We start from the raw sequence: 16899 nt of genomic DNA, 5'->3' as shown, positions 1-16899 counted from the left end.
CCCGAACTCTCATTATGTTTTTAGGGTTACTTTGTTATCGTCTCTTTGATGTTCGCTTAAATCGCTAGATTTCCTTTACCGCCGGGGCGTGGAACCCAATCATAAATAAATATCCTCCGCAATAATATATTATTGACAGTCATTCTGTATTTATATTTAAATCAAAACCAAATTAGATTCTAATTAAATGTATGCTCTTTGAATATCATTAAATTATTCGTAAAATGTTTATGGTATGTAAAGAGATCGAGGCGTGCGGTAATCCGAATTTACAATAACGAGCTGGTGTTCGCGGCACCAGGGAAAGATATTTAAGTTAAAAACGTCGGATAACAATAACTGAGACGTCTCCGAGCCGTTACTGTACGTTACGGATGTTATGGAGTTCAGAGTCGCAGTAATATTGCTCTTATTTGTATATAGGGATTTCCGACTCGATGTAACACGTCTCATATTTATAATAGCTATGAAATTTGTTTGAAAATCAAGTTATTATAAAAAATATACAAGTACGAATAGCTTTGCAATTTAAGGTAAAACTTTTCTTGAACGTATCAAATTACATGTGACGTCCTAGTATCCCTAGCAGGACTGTCCATTTTATAGCTAAATAAGATTAGTTTCGAACTTAACAATATAATTACGTTGACACTATCCTGAGGGAAGATTCATATATGGAAATTTGTAAAATGTACGTCTGTATACTGAAAACAAATGATGAGATCTGTGATCTCACAAGACCTAATATATGTGTGATTTTGAATTGAAGGAATTAACAATAAATTTTTGACAAAGTCTCTATACATAATGAAAATCTTCGATGTTTCCCCCAAGACATCAAATCTCACGTGACACCAAGTACCGACGAGCTCTTCAATATTGCAACTTATAAAAGTCTGTTAATTTCCATAATGAACATTAATTCGCGTGAGACAACCGACATCTGCTCGATTGACTTCCGACACAGCATCCGACAGGAATGATTTGTTGATTGTAACAAACGTAAGATACATCTCACAGCTCACTCAGCATTATAACAGATGGTATTATTATAAATTTAAATACAAAGATTACAGTAATTTTTTTTTTTTTTTGATTACCAAAAATAACAAAATGGCGGATATTAGTTCAACGACTGAATGTAATTTCTAACAACTGTTTTAAATGTATATCAAGATGATATTAATTTATATGTAATTATATTAATGGTTAATTTGCAAGTCTAGTTCGGTCTGGCCGTTGACACGAACGCCAACACATGACGGAGACTTCCTCTCAGCGTAGTTATTTTTTTTTTTATTAATATTTACATCTGCCTTAACACTATTGTCGTAACAGCTCGACAGTTTAATATTATTCTTGTAATGTTGTGTAGAAAAGTGATATAAATATAACCAATTCAAATAATCAGTTTTAATAATTTTAAGTTGGTAATGGTTCTATTTATAAGGTGTTTATTTATTACGTTATTTCAGCTTATTTTGCAATGACAAGAATATTATCAGGATTCATTGTCTACGTTATATTCATTCATTACGTTATATATGTCCGTGAAGTTAATTGTGTATTAAATATTTGTCTAGCCGACTGTACCTGAAGGTATATAATACATGTGGTCGGACAAAAAACGTTCAATTCATAAATTCGCATTGCATAACAGACGGGTTCATAGCACATGTACCATTTAAGGACATAACAATATACACACACATACACACACATACACTCGCACACACACATACATACATTAGTTTAATTAAACATAATTTAATTCGTACAACGGATGAAGCAAAATAGAAACGCAGATTAACATAACCTAACAAATTTTAAAAACTTTTAACGGCCGTTTAATAATTAACGATTCGTTATGAAAAATTATTATACTTAACGTTTTAATCACAATTTGAGTTACTGAAATTGTGCTTCACATTCAAATTCTTACCTAAAAATCGGCGGGAAGATACCTTTAACCCTAAAATTCTCGCCTTTAATTTGACCCGGGGTCAGTCGTTTAGGATGATGACCCCCCTAATGTAGCATCTACATGCAAATTGTAGAGTGTACATTTTTAGACCAATTTCATATTGCTTATACCGCAAGGGTTAAAACGTGTACGGGTGAAGTATATTAAAAATTGATATAATATACCCACTAAGATATGACAAAGCGAATTTTATATAAGGTTATATTTATATATATAATATATTATTTTCATCAGTCATTGTTATATTCCACTGGCGCGTATTATAATCGCTTCAGCTTGTGAATTGTGATGTGAATAAAATTTGAATTAAAAGTAAACAGAGAGGTAATTCTGTTAAACACCTTCGTTGGTACAAATGATTTTTGATTACTACCTGCCCCGGGCAGGACTCGAACCTTCAGTCTCGAGGCCACGGACATTAGGAACTAAATTAAATATTGTTATATTATTCTAATTCCTTTATTTCCTTTGATAATAACTTATTTACTAGCGAAATATTTTATGATTAATAGCATCTAAATATACAAAAAAAAAACTTTTCAATAACAATAATAATTAAAGTTAAATAATTCTTTGCATGTATTATATAAATATTATTATTATTTTTTATGTCTGTATTAATATATTTATATTAAAAAATCTTATATTTCGTGGCCCGTGTCTAATGTTTTGTGGTAATTAAGTCAGCAGGTATAATTAAAGTGCAAAATACACCGCTACCTTATAAGTAGAACGGCTCTATGTTAGAAAATATGAAGCTTAACACATTTAAATATATTAAATTTAACACACGGCTATTTATAATACAGATTTAATAACAATAAAAAAGACACAGATCGTTTAAAACACTAATAAATGAAAATTCCCGTTTACGTTGAATGTATGTAATAAAATTATACTGTGGCTCGGAGTCGTTTGAGTGTAAATGTTATAAAATGGCGAAGGATTCAGACATTCAGCCAATTATTTTATATCACCCACTCCAGAAATATTAAACTCTAAAGATATTAAAATTGATTAATTCTATAGCTGTGAGATTTTAAATGTCTCAAATTAGATTATTGCAATTAATTTCTTAAAATAATAAACGTAATTAGTAATAAACTGTAGTTACGTAATTGCTTCCGTTCACCTACCTATATATCAATGGGCTTTTGTTTCTCAATCGGATGTTACGTATAATGGGATTTGGTGCGGATTATGTGTGGATTATTTTATGCTACTATTATACGTTTTTCAGTACTAACCTCGCGATGATCAAAACGAGACCTTATTGTACACACATAAGGCTGGTTTTAGATTGGGCGGTGACGGAAGTGAAATTCGTTCCGTAGGAAATAAAAATATCGTATAGTACTTTGCTTTATCATCGCGATGTTGTAATTAGTTTTCGGGTAACGTTCAAACGTAATTATTCCGTTTGTCATATTATTTTTTTTTTACTTAAATTATTTCGTTTCAACAAAATAAGTAGGTATTACATATTCGTTATATACCTACCTATACCTTTAGTAACTTTTGTTGGAAATTGATCTATTAAAGCAAATAGTTAATATGAATGTTCATAATAGTACTTATTAATGCACCTAAAACGGTCAAAAATCCTTTATATCTAGAATATTTATAGTTCCATTCATCTCATTCTCTATCCATTTCAATTTCAACCCTATTTTTTAACTTCATGACAATAATAAATACCCAATATAAACTCTTGATAGTATAGTATCAATATTATATCGTATGCTTATGAAAAATATCGTGTAAGATAATAATATATACTTGTATCTTTGTTAAAGATTATTTATTAAAAACATATATATATATATGTAATAATACGTCAACTGTACAGATAACATTCTGAAAAATTACAACTTACAATACACCCTATGTTTACCTTATCGAGTGACGTCACGTCACATAATAAAATGATACAATATTTTTACAATCATTATGTTAATATCAATATTATAATTCATATTTAATAAAACCGTTCCTCATTCAAATGAAAAACCTAAGAGACACTTGTATGAAATTGCTCGCGAACAAATGCATCGCTGGAACAATAAAATCTATCAGGAATCATATTATTGTGTTACCTATACAAAGTGATTGTCACGAGACGGATGGTGGGGGGTGTGGGCGGGGCCAGCGGCAGTACACGCCCACTCACACCGTAAGGTCCACATTACACAGGACGGCTCACGGAGCACGGCTTTAGGGAGCAGAAGGCGCGAGGCAGCCGGAGTGTGCGACTGCCTTAATATACACCCGCGGTCCGGTCGGTTCGCACGTTCGTTATCATTCAAATTCGAATTTCGAACGCGCTTCGATAGAACGACGAATTTGAAAATCGAATTCCTACCATGCATAGCGATTATTGATTTGAACATCGAATATGCAACATGAGAAAGAATTATTGATTTGAATGTCGCATTCGGAACATGTATGAAAACTATTGATTTGAAATTCGAATTCCTTGTGTTATGAATAGTTCGTTATTTTGAAAATGGAAGTAAGTGCGATGCCGCCGATGCCTTTGGACTTTTCTATGGTTCGTAGCGGAAGCTCGCCGACCAGCCTGAGAGAGTCTCCGAGACCCGTCTCCAACAGCGCCTTCAGAGTCGTCACCCCCAAAGGTGAGATGATAATGTAGTTTTTAAATTATTCGATATTTTTAATATCATAGTTATAATTGTTGTGCGTTTTATTTAGCTTTAATTAACTTATAACACTAACTATATGTTATTTATATTTATGCATATACATATGTAGGTAGGTACCACATAAAAAGAACTTAATTAGATTTTTATTAGTTCTAGTTACAAAAAAAAATTATTAAACGTTACAAAGTTTTTTCTAGAAACACATGACAGAAGCAATGTCAGAAGTTCTTAAATGTTAAGTACATATGTATAAGACAACTAAAAAAAACTGGCTTATTATCATGTTATTTACATGTAGGTACAGGATATTTGTCTTCACACATACAATAAACATGTCATGATATTACTTATATGTAATATAACAGATAAAAAATGATGGATTATTTTTTATAAATTATTATTAATCAAGATATAAAACCTTTATTGATTTTTAATAAAAAATATATATATTTTTAAATTATAACCCGTTTTCCGATGGAATAAAATGTGTAAAATATTATGTAAAAAAAATCGATATTTTTTTACATTTACTAACTCAATATAATAAAGCTATTGTAATAATATTAAAAAAAAAACTGGATAAGATTTACGATTCTCTTGTTATACAAAATTATTGAAATCAAAATCACTTTTTTTTTAATAAATAAATAATGTTTCAAGTCAATTTAACAATTGTATAAAACTTGTGTTGAAGATAAAATTTCACTTTTATATCTATCAATATATTACACATTTTATTATATACATAGTTCCTTTTCGTTTCATTATAAGGTAAGGCATATTATTCCTAGATCTTCTAAAATCGCTATAGTAGTGATTTTTATATAATATATAATAGTCATAGATCGATAGTATACAATAAGATTCATTCGCAATTTGATTTCAAATTGCATGACAATTAAAATGCAATTTATATATTTTAAGATTTCATCAAAACTTACAATGATTATTATTTTATATACGTAACGATATCCGAGGCTATAAGATTGAGGAAGTCTAGTAAGTTACATCTAGAGCAAGATTTAGGTATTGAAAAACTTAAATACTGTATGTTTTGAAGTACCTAAGACAGATGACGTTCATCATATTTTAGATAGTTACATACATACCTAATATTTCGTAATGCAAGTTTATTATTAACATATCTTTTGATATTTCAGAGTAAATTTTTATTCAATATGACGTATTCCGATTCCTATACAATGTAAACGTAAAATATTCGATTAAAGTAATTTTTATGAAAAGGCAATGTTTTGGCTGTAGAAAATCGCACGACTTCTATTCCACAAACAATAAAACGACTTCTATAAAAAAGTGAATATAAAAAAAAGGGATTTTTCAATATTTTGTAATATTCCATACGGATAACTTTATTCAGTCAATTGCAATGTGTTCCTGAAAATTATGATTTATATATCGTGTATATAAAAATTATATAGTACCTAACCATTTATATTTTCGGGTATGGAAGTATGAAGAATAAATGTGAGAGGCATAAGTGGTACATTACAGACCTCTTCGCAATCAATAATGACCCATTATGCTCGGTGATTGGTCAAAGGTAAATTGTAAGTTGGGTTAAAAAAAAACCCGCTCGCCTCCATCGGCGATCTTATTGGTATGTAAGTTAAAATTTGATGTTAGTGTTTTAAAAGGGAATATTATTTTTTTTCATATTTATATAATATTTTTATATAATTACACCGATTTTGTAATTTATATAGATTTTAATGTGTAATAAAAATTATTCGGAATAATAATATTCTGTTATTCATATATGTATATGTATATATATAATGTTTATACACAAGCTTTGAATTAATTAAAACTATATTACATGAAATGATTTAAATACATCTTATTTATTTTATAATTTTGAAATAAAATATTAAAATTTATTTATAAAAATGATTTTTTTTTCATTGACAAGGACACGATGGTTTCTTTAGAAAACCGATTAGAACGCGATATCTAAATAATATATATATATATATATTTTCCCTACATATTTGGATTTTAAAACTATCATCAAATAAAGGTAAACTATATATTTATAACTAGCTATTATATATTATTTCTCGCTTTTACAATGAGTTTACTATCAGTCTACTTACTAAAAGTTTGCCTTAACTACATAAGACTCGTTTTCAGTTATATCAAAGGAATGAGATACGGAAAACGCTTCATATACCCATCTATAGTGTGACGAGCAAAGCTGTGCTAAGCATGAAGCGAACTTGGTATTCTTCTGTAAATTTTAATACAGGCCTTTAATACAATGATGGCTTTAATACAACTCTTCTAGGTTACACTAAACCTTCTTTCTCTACGAAATTCTTGATTTGTTATATTTTTTTCTGTGTTAACTCCATCTAATATCTATAAAAAAAAATTAAAACTTCAATATTCTAAACACTCGCTTCTAAAAGTCAATTTCATTGATACATAAATTGTTATTGTTTCAAATTAAGATATAGGTAATTTTAATCATCGGTTATTAGATTTTGTTAATTAATCAGTTATAATATTTATTTAAGTTCCTAATTTTAACATAACATTCTCTTATATACATAATACATCTCGTCTGCCCGTGATCACGGTTGCCGAAAAGTTTTTTATAAAAATAAAGCACGCGTACTATATCCGAAAAATATTAGTTTAATTTAAATTATATACATTAACCGCTTTAACATTTTAAAATTTTTGAGTGTAAAGGTCGTATATAAAATATAATATTCAATTATTAATTTGTATGAAATAAAACATAAATCGTATAACAAAATTATTGTACTAAAATAAATGGCTTCGCATTATTCGATATTTTTATGCGTCGACCCAAAAAGTACTAAAATTAATATTTTACAATATCTTTTTAAATATAATTAGTAAACAATTTGTTATTACTTATGAATAACATGAATATAAGACAGACGCACTTTATCATATTAACGTCCTTACATACAGTGTGGAGTCACTGAAACCCAAATTTATATTATAATGTTACTGAAAGTAACAATACTCCTGCCCTTACTACTCGTCTTTAACTAATCACTGACAGTTTTGACGTTTTCCATTCATATATATATCGGGATATTAAAATTTGCTTTATTGGAAGAAAAAAAAAACATGAAAATGTATGAAAAGTTGTTACGTATTCATTGAATTAGACATAATAATTGCGTTTAAATAAAGTTATATTCAAATGAAAGCTGAATTATTGCTTGTGTTAATAATATCTATTATAAATACATTTATAATCTAATCGTAATTCCTTTGATATTTCGTTCGAGACGTACCTAATTCGTGATATCAAACAAAGCTTCCTGCTATAAAATCTCAAGAGCTTATAAAAACAATTAATATTATGCCCGCAACATGTGTAATCCTAATAATTTTCCGTCGAGACATCTGATCCCGGACATAATCCGATTTGTCTGATCGAACACCGGCCTTTATTCAATTTTCCCATTATTTCTGTACGCGACTACCGGATACATTGATTTTTAATGTGATTGCATGTTGTTTTTTTTTTACCTCAAGCACAAATATCTATTATGATATATAAATATACGAACACATCGCAGCAATTATAAGTACACAAAATAGAGGAAATAGAATAGAAAATATTAAATAATATTACGTATGCAATTTATTATTTAAGAGCATATTATATTATAAGATTTAAGAAGTGTTCTCAGTGAACCATAATATATGTCATACAATGAGCGTTCTTCTATGTTAGCGGAGTGAACCTCTAGCGTATATCCTCTGATTTTCGTCTGTCAGTCCATCATCACGGATGGAAATGCAATTCCGCCGGACTGAACGACCCTAACCGAATTACCGACACGCGTCTATTGTTGGCTCGATTTATTTATGTTCAGGACCAACTGTCTCTTAGCATCCGAGCAATGTCAGATAAGACCTTAGTTAATAAATTATATCAAAATAATAGCTCACTATATTAATAATCTCAATATTTAAGAAGACGTCACGTCACATCCTCCCAAATGTGATATAAAATCACCTCAAGGGTGAAGAGATCACGGTGAAGTTTACTGAGATTTATTAAATTTAAAATATCCCTATAACTGGGTATATGCAATATAATGATGTGTGATAAATAATTATGAAACATCAATCACTATGAAGTCCTATGTTCCCATCTCAGTTCGCACATGGTGTCACAAAAGGATAATAATCCCGTCCTTGAGAACAGCCACATCCGCTTCTCACACTGCGATCATTAAATCTTAATGTGCAATAAAAATTAAAACATATCTGTCAATCACATTACCGAACAACCTAAATATTGATTTAAGATAAGCTGAAAACTTTAATTGCTTTTTAACTTTAATCATATGCAATTTGTTACATTCATTCCGTGCAATTTGTTAGAAATAGTATGGAATGGAATGAAATGCAATTTCCAAATTGAAACCTTTGACTGAAAACATCTGACTCTAGATTGTGACTAAAGGAATTGTCTTCAACCAACCCTGTTCTGATTCTGAGGAGGATCCTCCCATTAGGCTAATGGCACACACGTGGCGTAAATCCCTACGCATTATAAAAGGCGATTTGTGCCCAAATTAATTATTAATGGGCCCTTTGAACTGGTCCATATGATTGGTGTATTGTCAAGATTTTTGACGGAGATGAGATTTTGTATTTTTTTTTAAATAGAATTTTGCTTAAAATAAAGCACAAAAAAAAATCATTTCAAGCAATTAATCAAAATACTAACAATAAAATAAATTCTTGTCTCTTACATAAAGACAATGAACGTGAAAATGAATAACTACGTCTATGACCCAGCGGCTTTAAATCTTAACCCTATTAGAATCTTCCTGTCGGCGAATTAGGTTGTGAAATAAGCGGCCGACATCAAATGTCGGCGAGTCTGTGACCAATGACGCGGGTACTGAAACGTGAATCATAACCGACGATCAAATCGATTGAAATGCTGTTTACAACGATTTATTATTATTTATTCTTTTATATCTAACTAATGAGGTAAGAAAGTTTTGAGACTTAAAAATGAAGATTTTTGATAGACAAATTAGAAATCGCAATGGACAAATTAATATATATATTATTGTGATTTAAATATCCTCAATAACAGTATGTTTTTAAAACTACATATTTAGTGCAAAGACGGCAGTGACATGTTAGAGTGCTCGAAATATTGGTAATGATGACTTTGACCTTAATTTGCTAGAGCTTCGTCTCACGGGATTTGGTTTCAGGAATGATTTTATCATACGTCCACTTACGATCAGCTTTCTTATACACAGTACACATTCAAAAGGAGTATATAATAAACTCTAACATTAAAAAAAACAGTTCACATGGTTGAAAATAATGGAGTGAAATAAAATGAAACCCTATCCTGAAGTCGCATATTGTATAACGAATGAAACGAACGGGAGGAACGATAGAGATGATTCAAAGAAAGAATGAGATAACCGTATATAGAGTCAAAACACGCAGACAAACAATTGCGTCCAATTGAAATTCCCTGAGAAAACATTCAATCACGAACAATTAACACCTCTTAACCCGTTCCACGTTCGCACGACAATCAGCTCCGGGCACAATTTAATTGTTTCACAAACTTTTTCCAACTTTTTCGTAGGTTTGCCAAATTAGCAACAACCCTAATTTCACTACAGACCACAGTGAGCAACGTTCTTAAAGAATTACTTAACACCTTTTAACCCTATCACTCTCACATTAAGTATTACGAAATTTAATTTTCCTATACAATGAAAATCGATCTGCTCTTCAGCGTGTTAATAATGTGTCTATACTTTATAACGGACTTCAAAAACAGAGAGATAAACTTGACCCAAAAATTGTCTCAGTAGCGAGCTATTTAATTCACTACTAGATCTTAGATCAATTACAACAGATGACAAACGTTGTGAGTAATCTTGTGTGGGCCGCTCCGTGGGAACCGAGCTTTATTAGACTTGACTCGCGACGCACTGGTCTCATAGACCCTGAAACTATCATTCATATTGCCAAAATTTAATCAATAAAATACTCCACATACAACTTCTTCAGTTACCTTCATAACGAGGAATATACGAGTATTACTATTAATTATAGAAAAGTTTGTAACTTAATAAACATTGTACGAGAAGCTACAGACTAAACTTTAAATATTAACAGTTTGTATTACGTATATAAAATCAGAGAACAAAAGCAACATTTTCAGAATCACTCTCAAAGTTTATTTAATATAATTTTTTACCTCATTAATTTTTTATGATAACAATGTTTATCCTCGTAGGATGTTATAATCATGTGACATTTTGTATATTAATTAACATCTGTGACTCACACAGCGCTAGAAACGATATAAAATAGAATTATAATAACCAAACAAAAGCAAAATTGTTGCCATCGAGATAAATAGGTAGTAACGAAGCCAAACAATAAAATATTTCCTTTGGTAAAGCGATTACATTCACAGAAGTGATTAGGCTTTTAATTAAAGCAATTTTATTTTGTTAATATTATCGTATGTCGAGGAAGAGGTGACCCACGCGACCTGAATACTGTCGCGAATAAAAGTGTCGTTGTGATGAACAATGAACCAGTGTTGTGAGATAAGGAATACCCAGTAGACAGCAAGTCACCATATAATGAGAGACTCATCACTTGACATCGAAACTTTGCATTAACAGCCAGTTTATAACAATATCGTCATACAATACAATTGGCTTATGAGAATAAAATGTATGAATTAATTTTATAAGGATTGCATTAAGAAGCATTATGACCTTAAGCATGACGTCCAACTTCCGTCCGTGGTGAGTGGGTCGTTGTAAATACACGTTCTGTGATGACCACCCAGTGAAGTAATCAAACACCGACCCTAACAAGCACATTAATTATTACACGGTTTGTATTAAATAAAAACAAATCCCAGCTATAGAATATTTTTTTACACATAAAAATGGTCCTACGTTAAAAATACTATACTATATATTATATACACCGGTTTTACGTCTCATTGCTACAATCTTTAATAGTTTGAATATATTAATTATTCATTAAGACCTAGTTACCAAAATTACAAATTTTTTTCGTTCGTTCTACTATCTTCAAGCAACATGCGTCCTTGTTGCATCGCAATAAACAGCAGATTGCATTGCATTAAACGCATAGTTGTCGATTGTAATAGTCGCTAATAATAATTGATTGAATGATCCCGGAGCCATTGATGTAGAACGAACTACTGTTTCAACTATCCGTAATTGTCGGAGCTCTTTGATGATAACGCGTGTGGCATTACCTTTATCGGATGCCTCCGTTGAGAGGACTAACAGACGTTGTTGAAAAATGTATTGTCAAGTCCATGAATAAGATGAATTAATATTATTTAAAGTCAATCGGTTATTGGTTTTATAATATAAAATACTAGTGATTTGCGGTTTAATTAAATTAATATTAAATTTAATTATGACTATACTAATTTACAAAGAGGATAGAGGCACTTAATTTTGTCAACATTTTATTTGCAGGTTGTATGAAAGTTCAAAATAAACTACTACTACTGCAATTAAAAAATAATATCGACTTGATCTGACTGATATAATGTATATAACGAAGAATAATTATTATTGTACCTAACTATAAATTTTATTCAAAATATCCAAAAATGTTAACATAAATACAAAACGAACAGAGCAATTTGTCTGAACGGCCAATATGTAATCATAAAAAATATATTAGAAGAACAATTTTATCAATTGCATAAATTGCATCATGATCACAATTGCTATAAAGTCAATCGTAATTGAATGAGCCTCACGCCAGGGCGCGGTTATTTGAGAGGGCGCCACCATCCGGCGCCGTCTGACAGACAACACTTCTATTGCAAATCAAACAGTTTCATCAGCGGCTGTAATATTAGTCTCAACTAGTTTTTAATACGACGAAATTATTAATTTATATCACACCCAGAACTATCTACTATACAATGTACATACATACTGTATGAGAAATTAAAATCTCTTTAAGTATTGCGTACTTTCAAGCAGCTAGTATTAAACTATCTCATAAATGGAAAATAAATTCGTTGTAAAACGATAAAAGTTGTGGTCCATTGTTTTCGAGATCACTCAAGATCGGCTCAATTAATTTGTTATTTGATGCTATTTATAGATGCAGTTTTAATTGACCGTTCTCTTTCACTTGATTTTGATTTGTTTGTGGAGCAACCAAACATAAAAATAGATTGCACTTTACAAATCATTTATATTTGTGTACCAAAAGATTTTTATCACTGATCTAGAGGTAAGAAAACACATGTATAAGAATAATAAGTAAGTTAAGAATGATATTCTCAAATATATGACTGTTTAAAAAAAATATTCGTTAAAAATGGCTTTGAAATTGGGGACTTGTCAGCACGCGTCGTTAGCATAGTGTAAGGCACAAGCTTCAGAGATGGGATGTATTATCTTGTCTGCTTATACTTTACATTACAAATACTTTTAGTTTTTGTGTATATAATATATTTGGTGTATACAATATTCTTCTTCCCTATGTAATGCTGTATATTGTATATATTATAATTTAATATTAATATTCTGTATCGTCCGTTAAACGCTTGTACCGTAACACGAGGCAGGAAGAGAGGGCACAATTGGCGTAGTGGACAAATTAGAGATGCGCCCGCGCCGGACGGCGGTCATTGATTCCTGTTCGTTGGCGCCGTGCTCTTAGCGTTTTTGTTTCCTGACTCTCTGACTCATTTCTTCTATGATTCACATAGAATAGAGGTCACTGGGCTGTTAGAAATGGGTTATGGTTTTCGTTAAATGTAATTTTGTTTTTATTTCGCCACCAATCATTCGATTCTCAAATCTTTTTCGAATTATTGGCCGAATTTTACATTGTTATATCATAGTTAGTTAACGATTTTATATATCCTGTAAACTGGTTCGGTACATGTTATAATATTATTTCGTTACTTTCGTTTCACAGTCAGTGATGTCCATTAGGTGTCGTCCGCCGCTCTGGCGCCATGGAATTGCTCTTTTCCTCGAGGATACTGTGATTGTCCTTGCTCTTATCGCTCTTATCCTGTTTCAAAATCCGTTCAACGTACGATACGTCTGTATGATATTCTCTCATTGAAACCCAAGTTCACGATCGCGTGGTAATCATATTACTACACGTTATATAACAAAAATGTATAGTTGATAAACATATTAGCGAAATTTGTAACAGAAATTATGAAAGTGTATCCAATTTGCAAATGGAATAACCATTCATCAAAAGCTAATGTACTGTAACCTATCAAAAACACAGTATTACATGCAATTAGACACGATAAATCTAATTACAAGTCCCTTATCTTGTATCCGTAGCTGTGATTACCTGAATGCACGTACCGATAAAATTTATCTATAATTTTTAGACCACATGAAAATTGTTTTAATTTTTAAAACCGATTATAATAATGACGTCTAGAACAATACTCTGTTCAAGCTAGCATTTTAAATTGAACTTTACGTAAATGATGTGTTTTTCACCTTTTTTTACTATATGTTAGTCATGTTTGATAGTTTTTTTATATATTTGAAAATATTATGATAGTATGAGATTTCAATTTGTAAACACCGGCGGCGTGCAATCGAGCAAATCAAGTCGTAACACTTCGTTGATAAAGCAATTGGACGTCTGAATCCGTTTTGTCGGACGGGCCTCTAATATGACCCTTTCTTTAGCTTTTATTATATCGCAATCAAACGCATTTTACGTTGTCCAGAAACACGATGTATCATCTATACGTTTTGTCGTATAAAGCTTGTTTTACACTTTACAACAAACGTTTCTAAGTATAAAATTGATACGTTCTACTATTAAAACCCATTGCGTACAGCCATGATGAAATCCATACTAGTGTAATCAGCTAATCTAAAGTCCAACCCATGTTAAACAAGTGATTCACTGCATTTAATTGTTGAATAAAAATGAGGAAGCAGTCATCATCGTGCTTTATTATGCTTCATTAATGCTTTAATATTTCATATATTTTGTTACGCAAATAGCATGTTTGTTATAATGTTTAATATTTTGCTTAAAATTATCAATATGCATATGGAGAAAATAGTTCGGTAGTAGCTTAAACTGAATGAAAATAGTAGATTGAATCCAGTTGTATGGATCTTTTTTTTAACAGCTTGTTATACATATATTTCAGCAATCATAATTGTATAGGTTCATATTTATCTTAAAGTACTCTAAAAATAAAATTTTCTTTTGTCATCAGGTGTGTCTGCGAGCGAAGCTCTCCGTAACGGTCTCTGTCAGTCGCTGTGGTCTCCCGCCACTCACCCTGAACCACGTCTGCCATCACCACATCCGCCAACCGACAACTATTCTCCTAGAGGTAACAAAATTCTTTCAGAACATACCATCTTGTTTTTCATTCATGAAACCGAAGTCTCTCCATATACTTCAATTAAAAATACTGAGAAATCCATCCAAGAAAGACATTTTCTGTACTAAAATAACTTAACGTACAATCTGCATAATATATTATATATAATCTTATAGGCGTACCAAAAGGCCTTTATCCAAGGTTACCCAAAATGTTGCAAACGTCACTTTTACCTCCAACAGTGTATAGTAATATAATCTGTCGATATTATAACAATATCCTTTGTGACATCAAAGGCGTTTTTAATAAAACCACATAAGTACCTATATACCCCCACAGAAATTCCAATAACATTGGGCTCTCAAATCCCACGGCTTCAGATTTGGGCTGACATATCTTATCGGAGCGACAGCGCGTATCGCTCGGCAAAATTACGTTTGTTTTATGACTCTGATTTTCAAGCGGCAGCGACAAAGCTGTTATCAATAACACTATCGACAGTTTAAACGTTCGTGTTATGATGGCTGTAATTCATGTATCGAACACATATTTCGATGTTCCAGATAACAGGGTCGTAGGCAAAAAAAATATGTTTTCTTAGACTCATTTCTACCGCAGACCGATTGAACGTGTAATCGTATACTTTACAAAGTGAAATCGATTACATTTAACATATCAAATGATGATTTAAATCTGTAGTGTTAATATTTCTGTGTCAAATCGATTCAGGTAAAATAGATCTTGTATTTGCTGTCTCTCCACCGCCCTCGTCTTGCACGTTGTAAATCCGATTTGGACATGTGTACCCTTGTAAGTAAACATTAGTTTACAAGATACAAGATAACACTATCCGCTGTTTGGAATGTATGGATTGTCTAACATTATGATGTTTTCGGGGAATCAAAAAAGGCAATGTCTCTTGCTGGTCACGTAACTAACTACTTATACATTTTTGCTTGTTTTATAAAGCTATAAATGAGATACAGTTGTTCCAACCGATAATGTTTATTGTAGATTTATTCTTTATCAAATGTGAGTCGTAAAATTTTAATAATGAAATATGAAATGGATTTTCGTTCGTGGCAATGGTTTGAGTCATGTAAATACGGTGCGGACTATATGTACATGCGATGCAAAGGAGCATTTCCATCATAAGGTGATCAGAATGCTCGATCAATCAAATGGTGTTCATTCGTGCACGCCAACTTCAATATTTGCCAAGTGACCAGGGCGTCACGACATCGCCCCACAGTTTTATTTGCCCTGTTGTTCATTGTTTGGCCAAGTGCGGTCAAGTCAGCTCAGACACATTATAGTCTTGTTTAAAGTTCGCGTGACTTTACGCTATGACAATTGAATTTTGTGGGCCCCGTGAATTAGTAAGGGGCTCTTGATTGTTACGCAGCGTTGTCGTTTCTGGAAAACTATTATATTAAGCAACGCTTAAATCATGAGCCAATTCGTAAAGCACTTAATGAATAAAGTATTTGGCAATAATAAAAAGCTATAAAAATGTTAAGAAAAGTTATTGTACAATTTTCATGTTTTATTTTGGTCAAACATTATAAACGATAACGCTGAAGGCTAATGAATGCTAACTTTGAAAATATATATAGACTTACAGCAAACTAAGATTTGTGAACACTCATTAAGACTCGTTAAATGGTCATAATCACAAATCTAGCCGGTCTAATGATTATTGAGGCGGAATTTAATCTCAAAGATGCCGCGGGCAACATTTCGTCAATGTTTACAAACTTGCAAACATATATTTACCGTTACCCTATTTAACTCATCTCAATTTTGAATCTTATTACAAGGGTACAAGATTTTTTTATCGGTCCGTA

At 31.4% G+C, this 16899-nt stretch overlaps 1 protein-coding gene across 1 annotated transcript in view; it reads left to right on the top strand.

The window, feature by feature from the left end:
• The first annotated feature begins 4194 nt into the window (after positions 1-4194).
• LOC116765212 (zinc finger protein Gfi-1) overlaps positions 4195-16899 on the top strand; it is a 37201-nt gene continuing 24496 nt past the window's right edge. Inside the window, exons 1-2 of the mRNA XM_032654625.2 lie at positions 4195-4620; positions 14942-15061. Of these exons, the coding sequence (XP_032510516.1) occupies positions 4491-4620; positions 14942-15061 (250 nt within the window). The 5' untranslated portion in view covers positions 4195-4490. The remainder of the gene's footprint in view (positions 4621-14941; positions 15062-16899) is intronic.

This window comes from Danaus plexippus, chromosome 2 (genome assembly GCF_018135715.1).
Source record: "Danaus plexippus chromosome 2, MEX_DaPlex, whole genome shotgun sequence".
In the NCBI taxonomy this organism is placed as follows: Eukaryota; Metazoa; Arthropoda; class Insecta; order Lepidoptera; family Nymphalidae; genus Danaus; species Danaus plexippus.
This window is presented reverse-complemented; position numbering and strand designations above follow the sequence as displayed.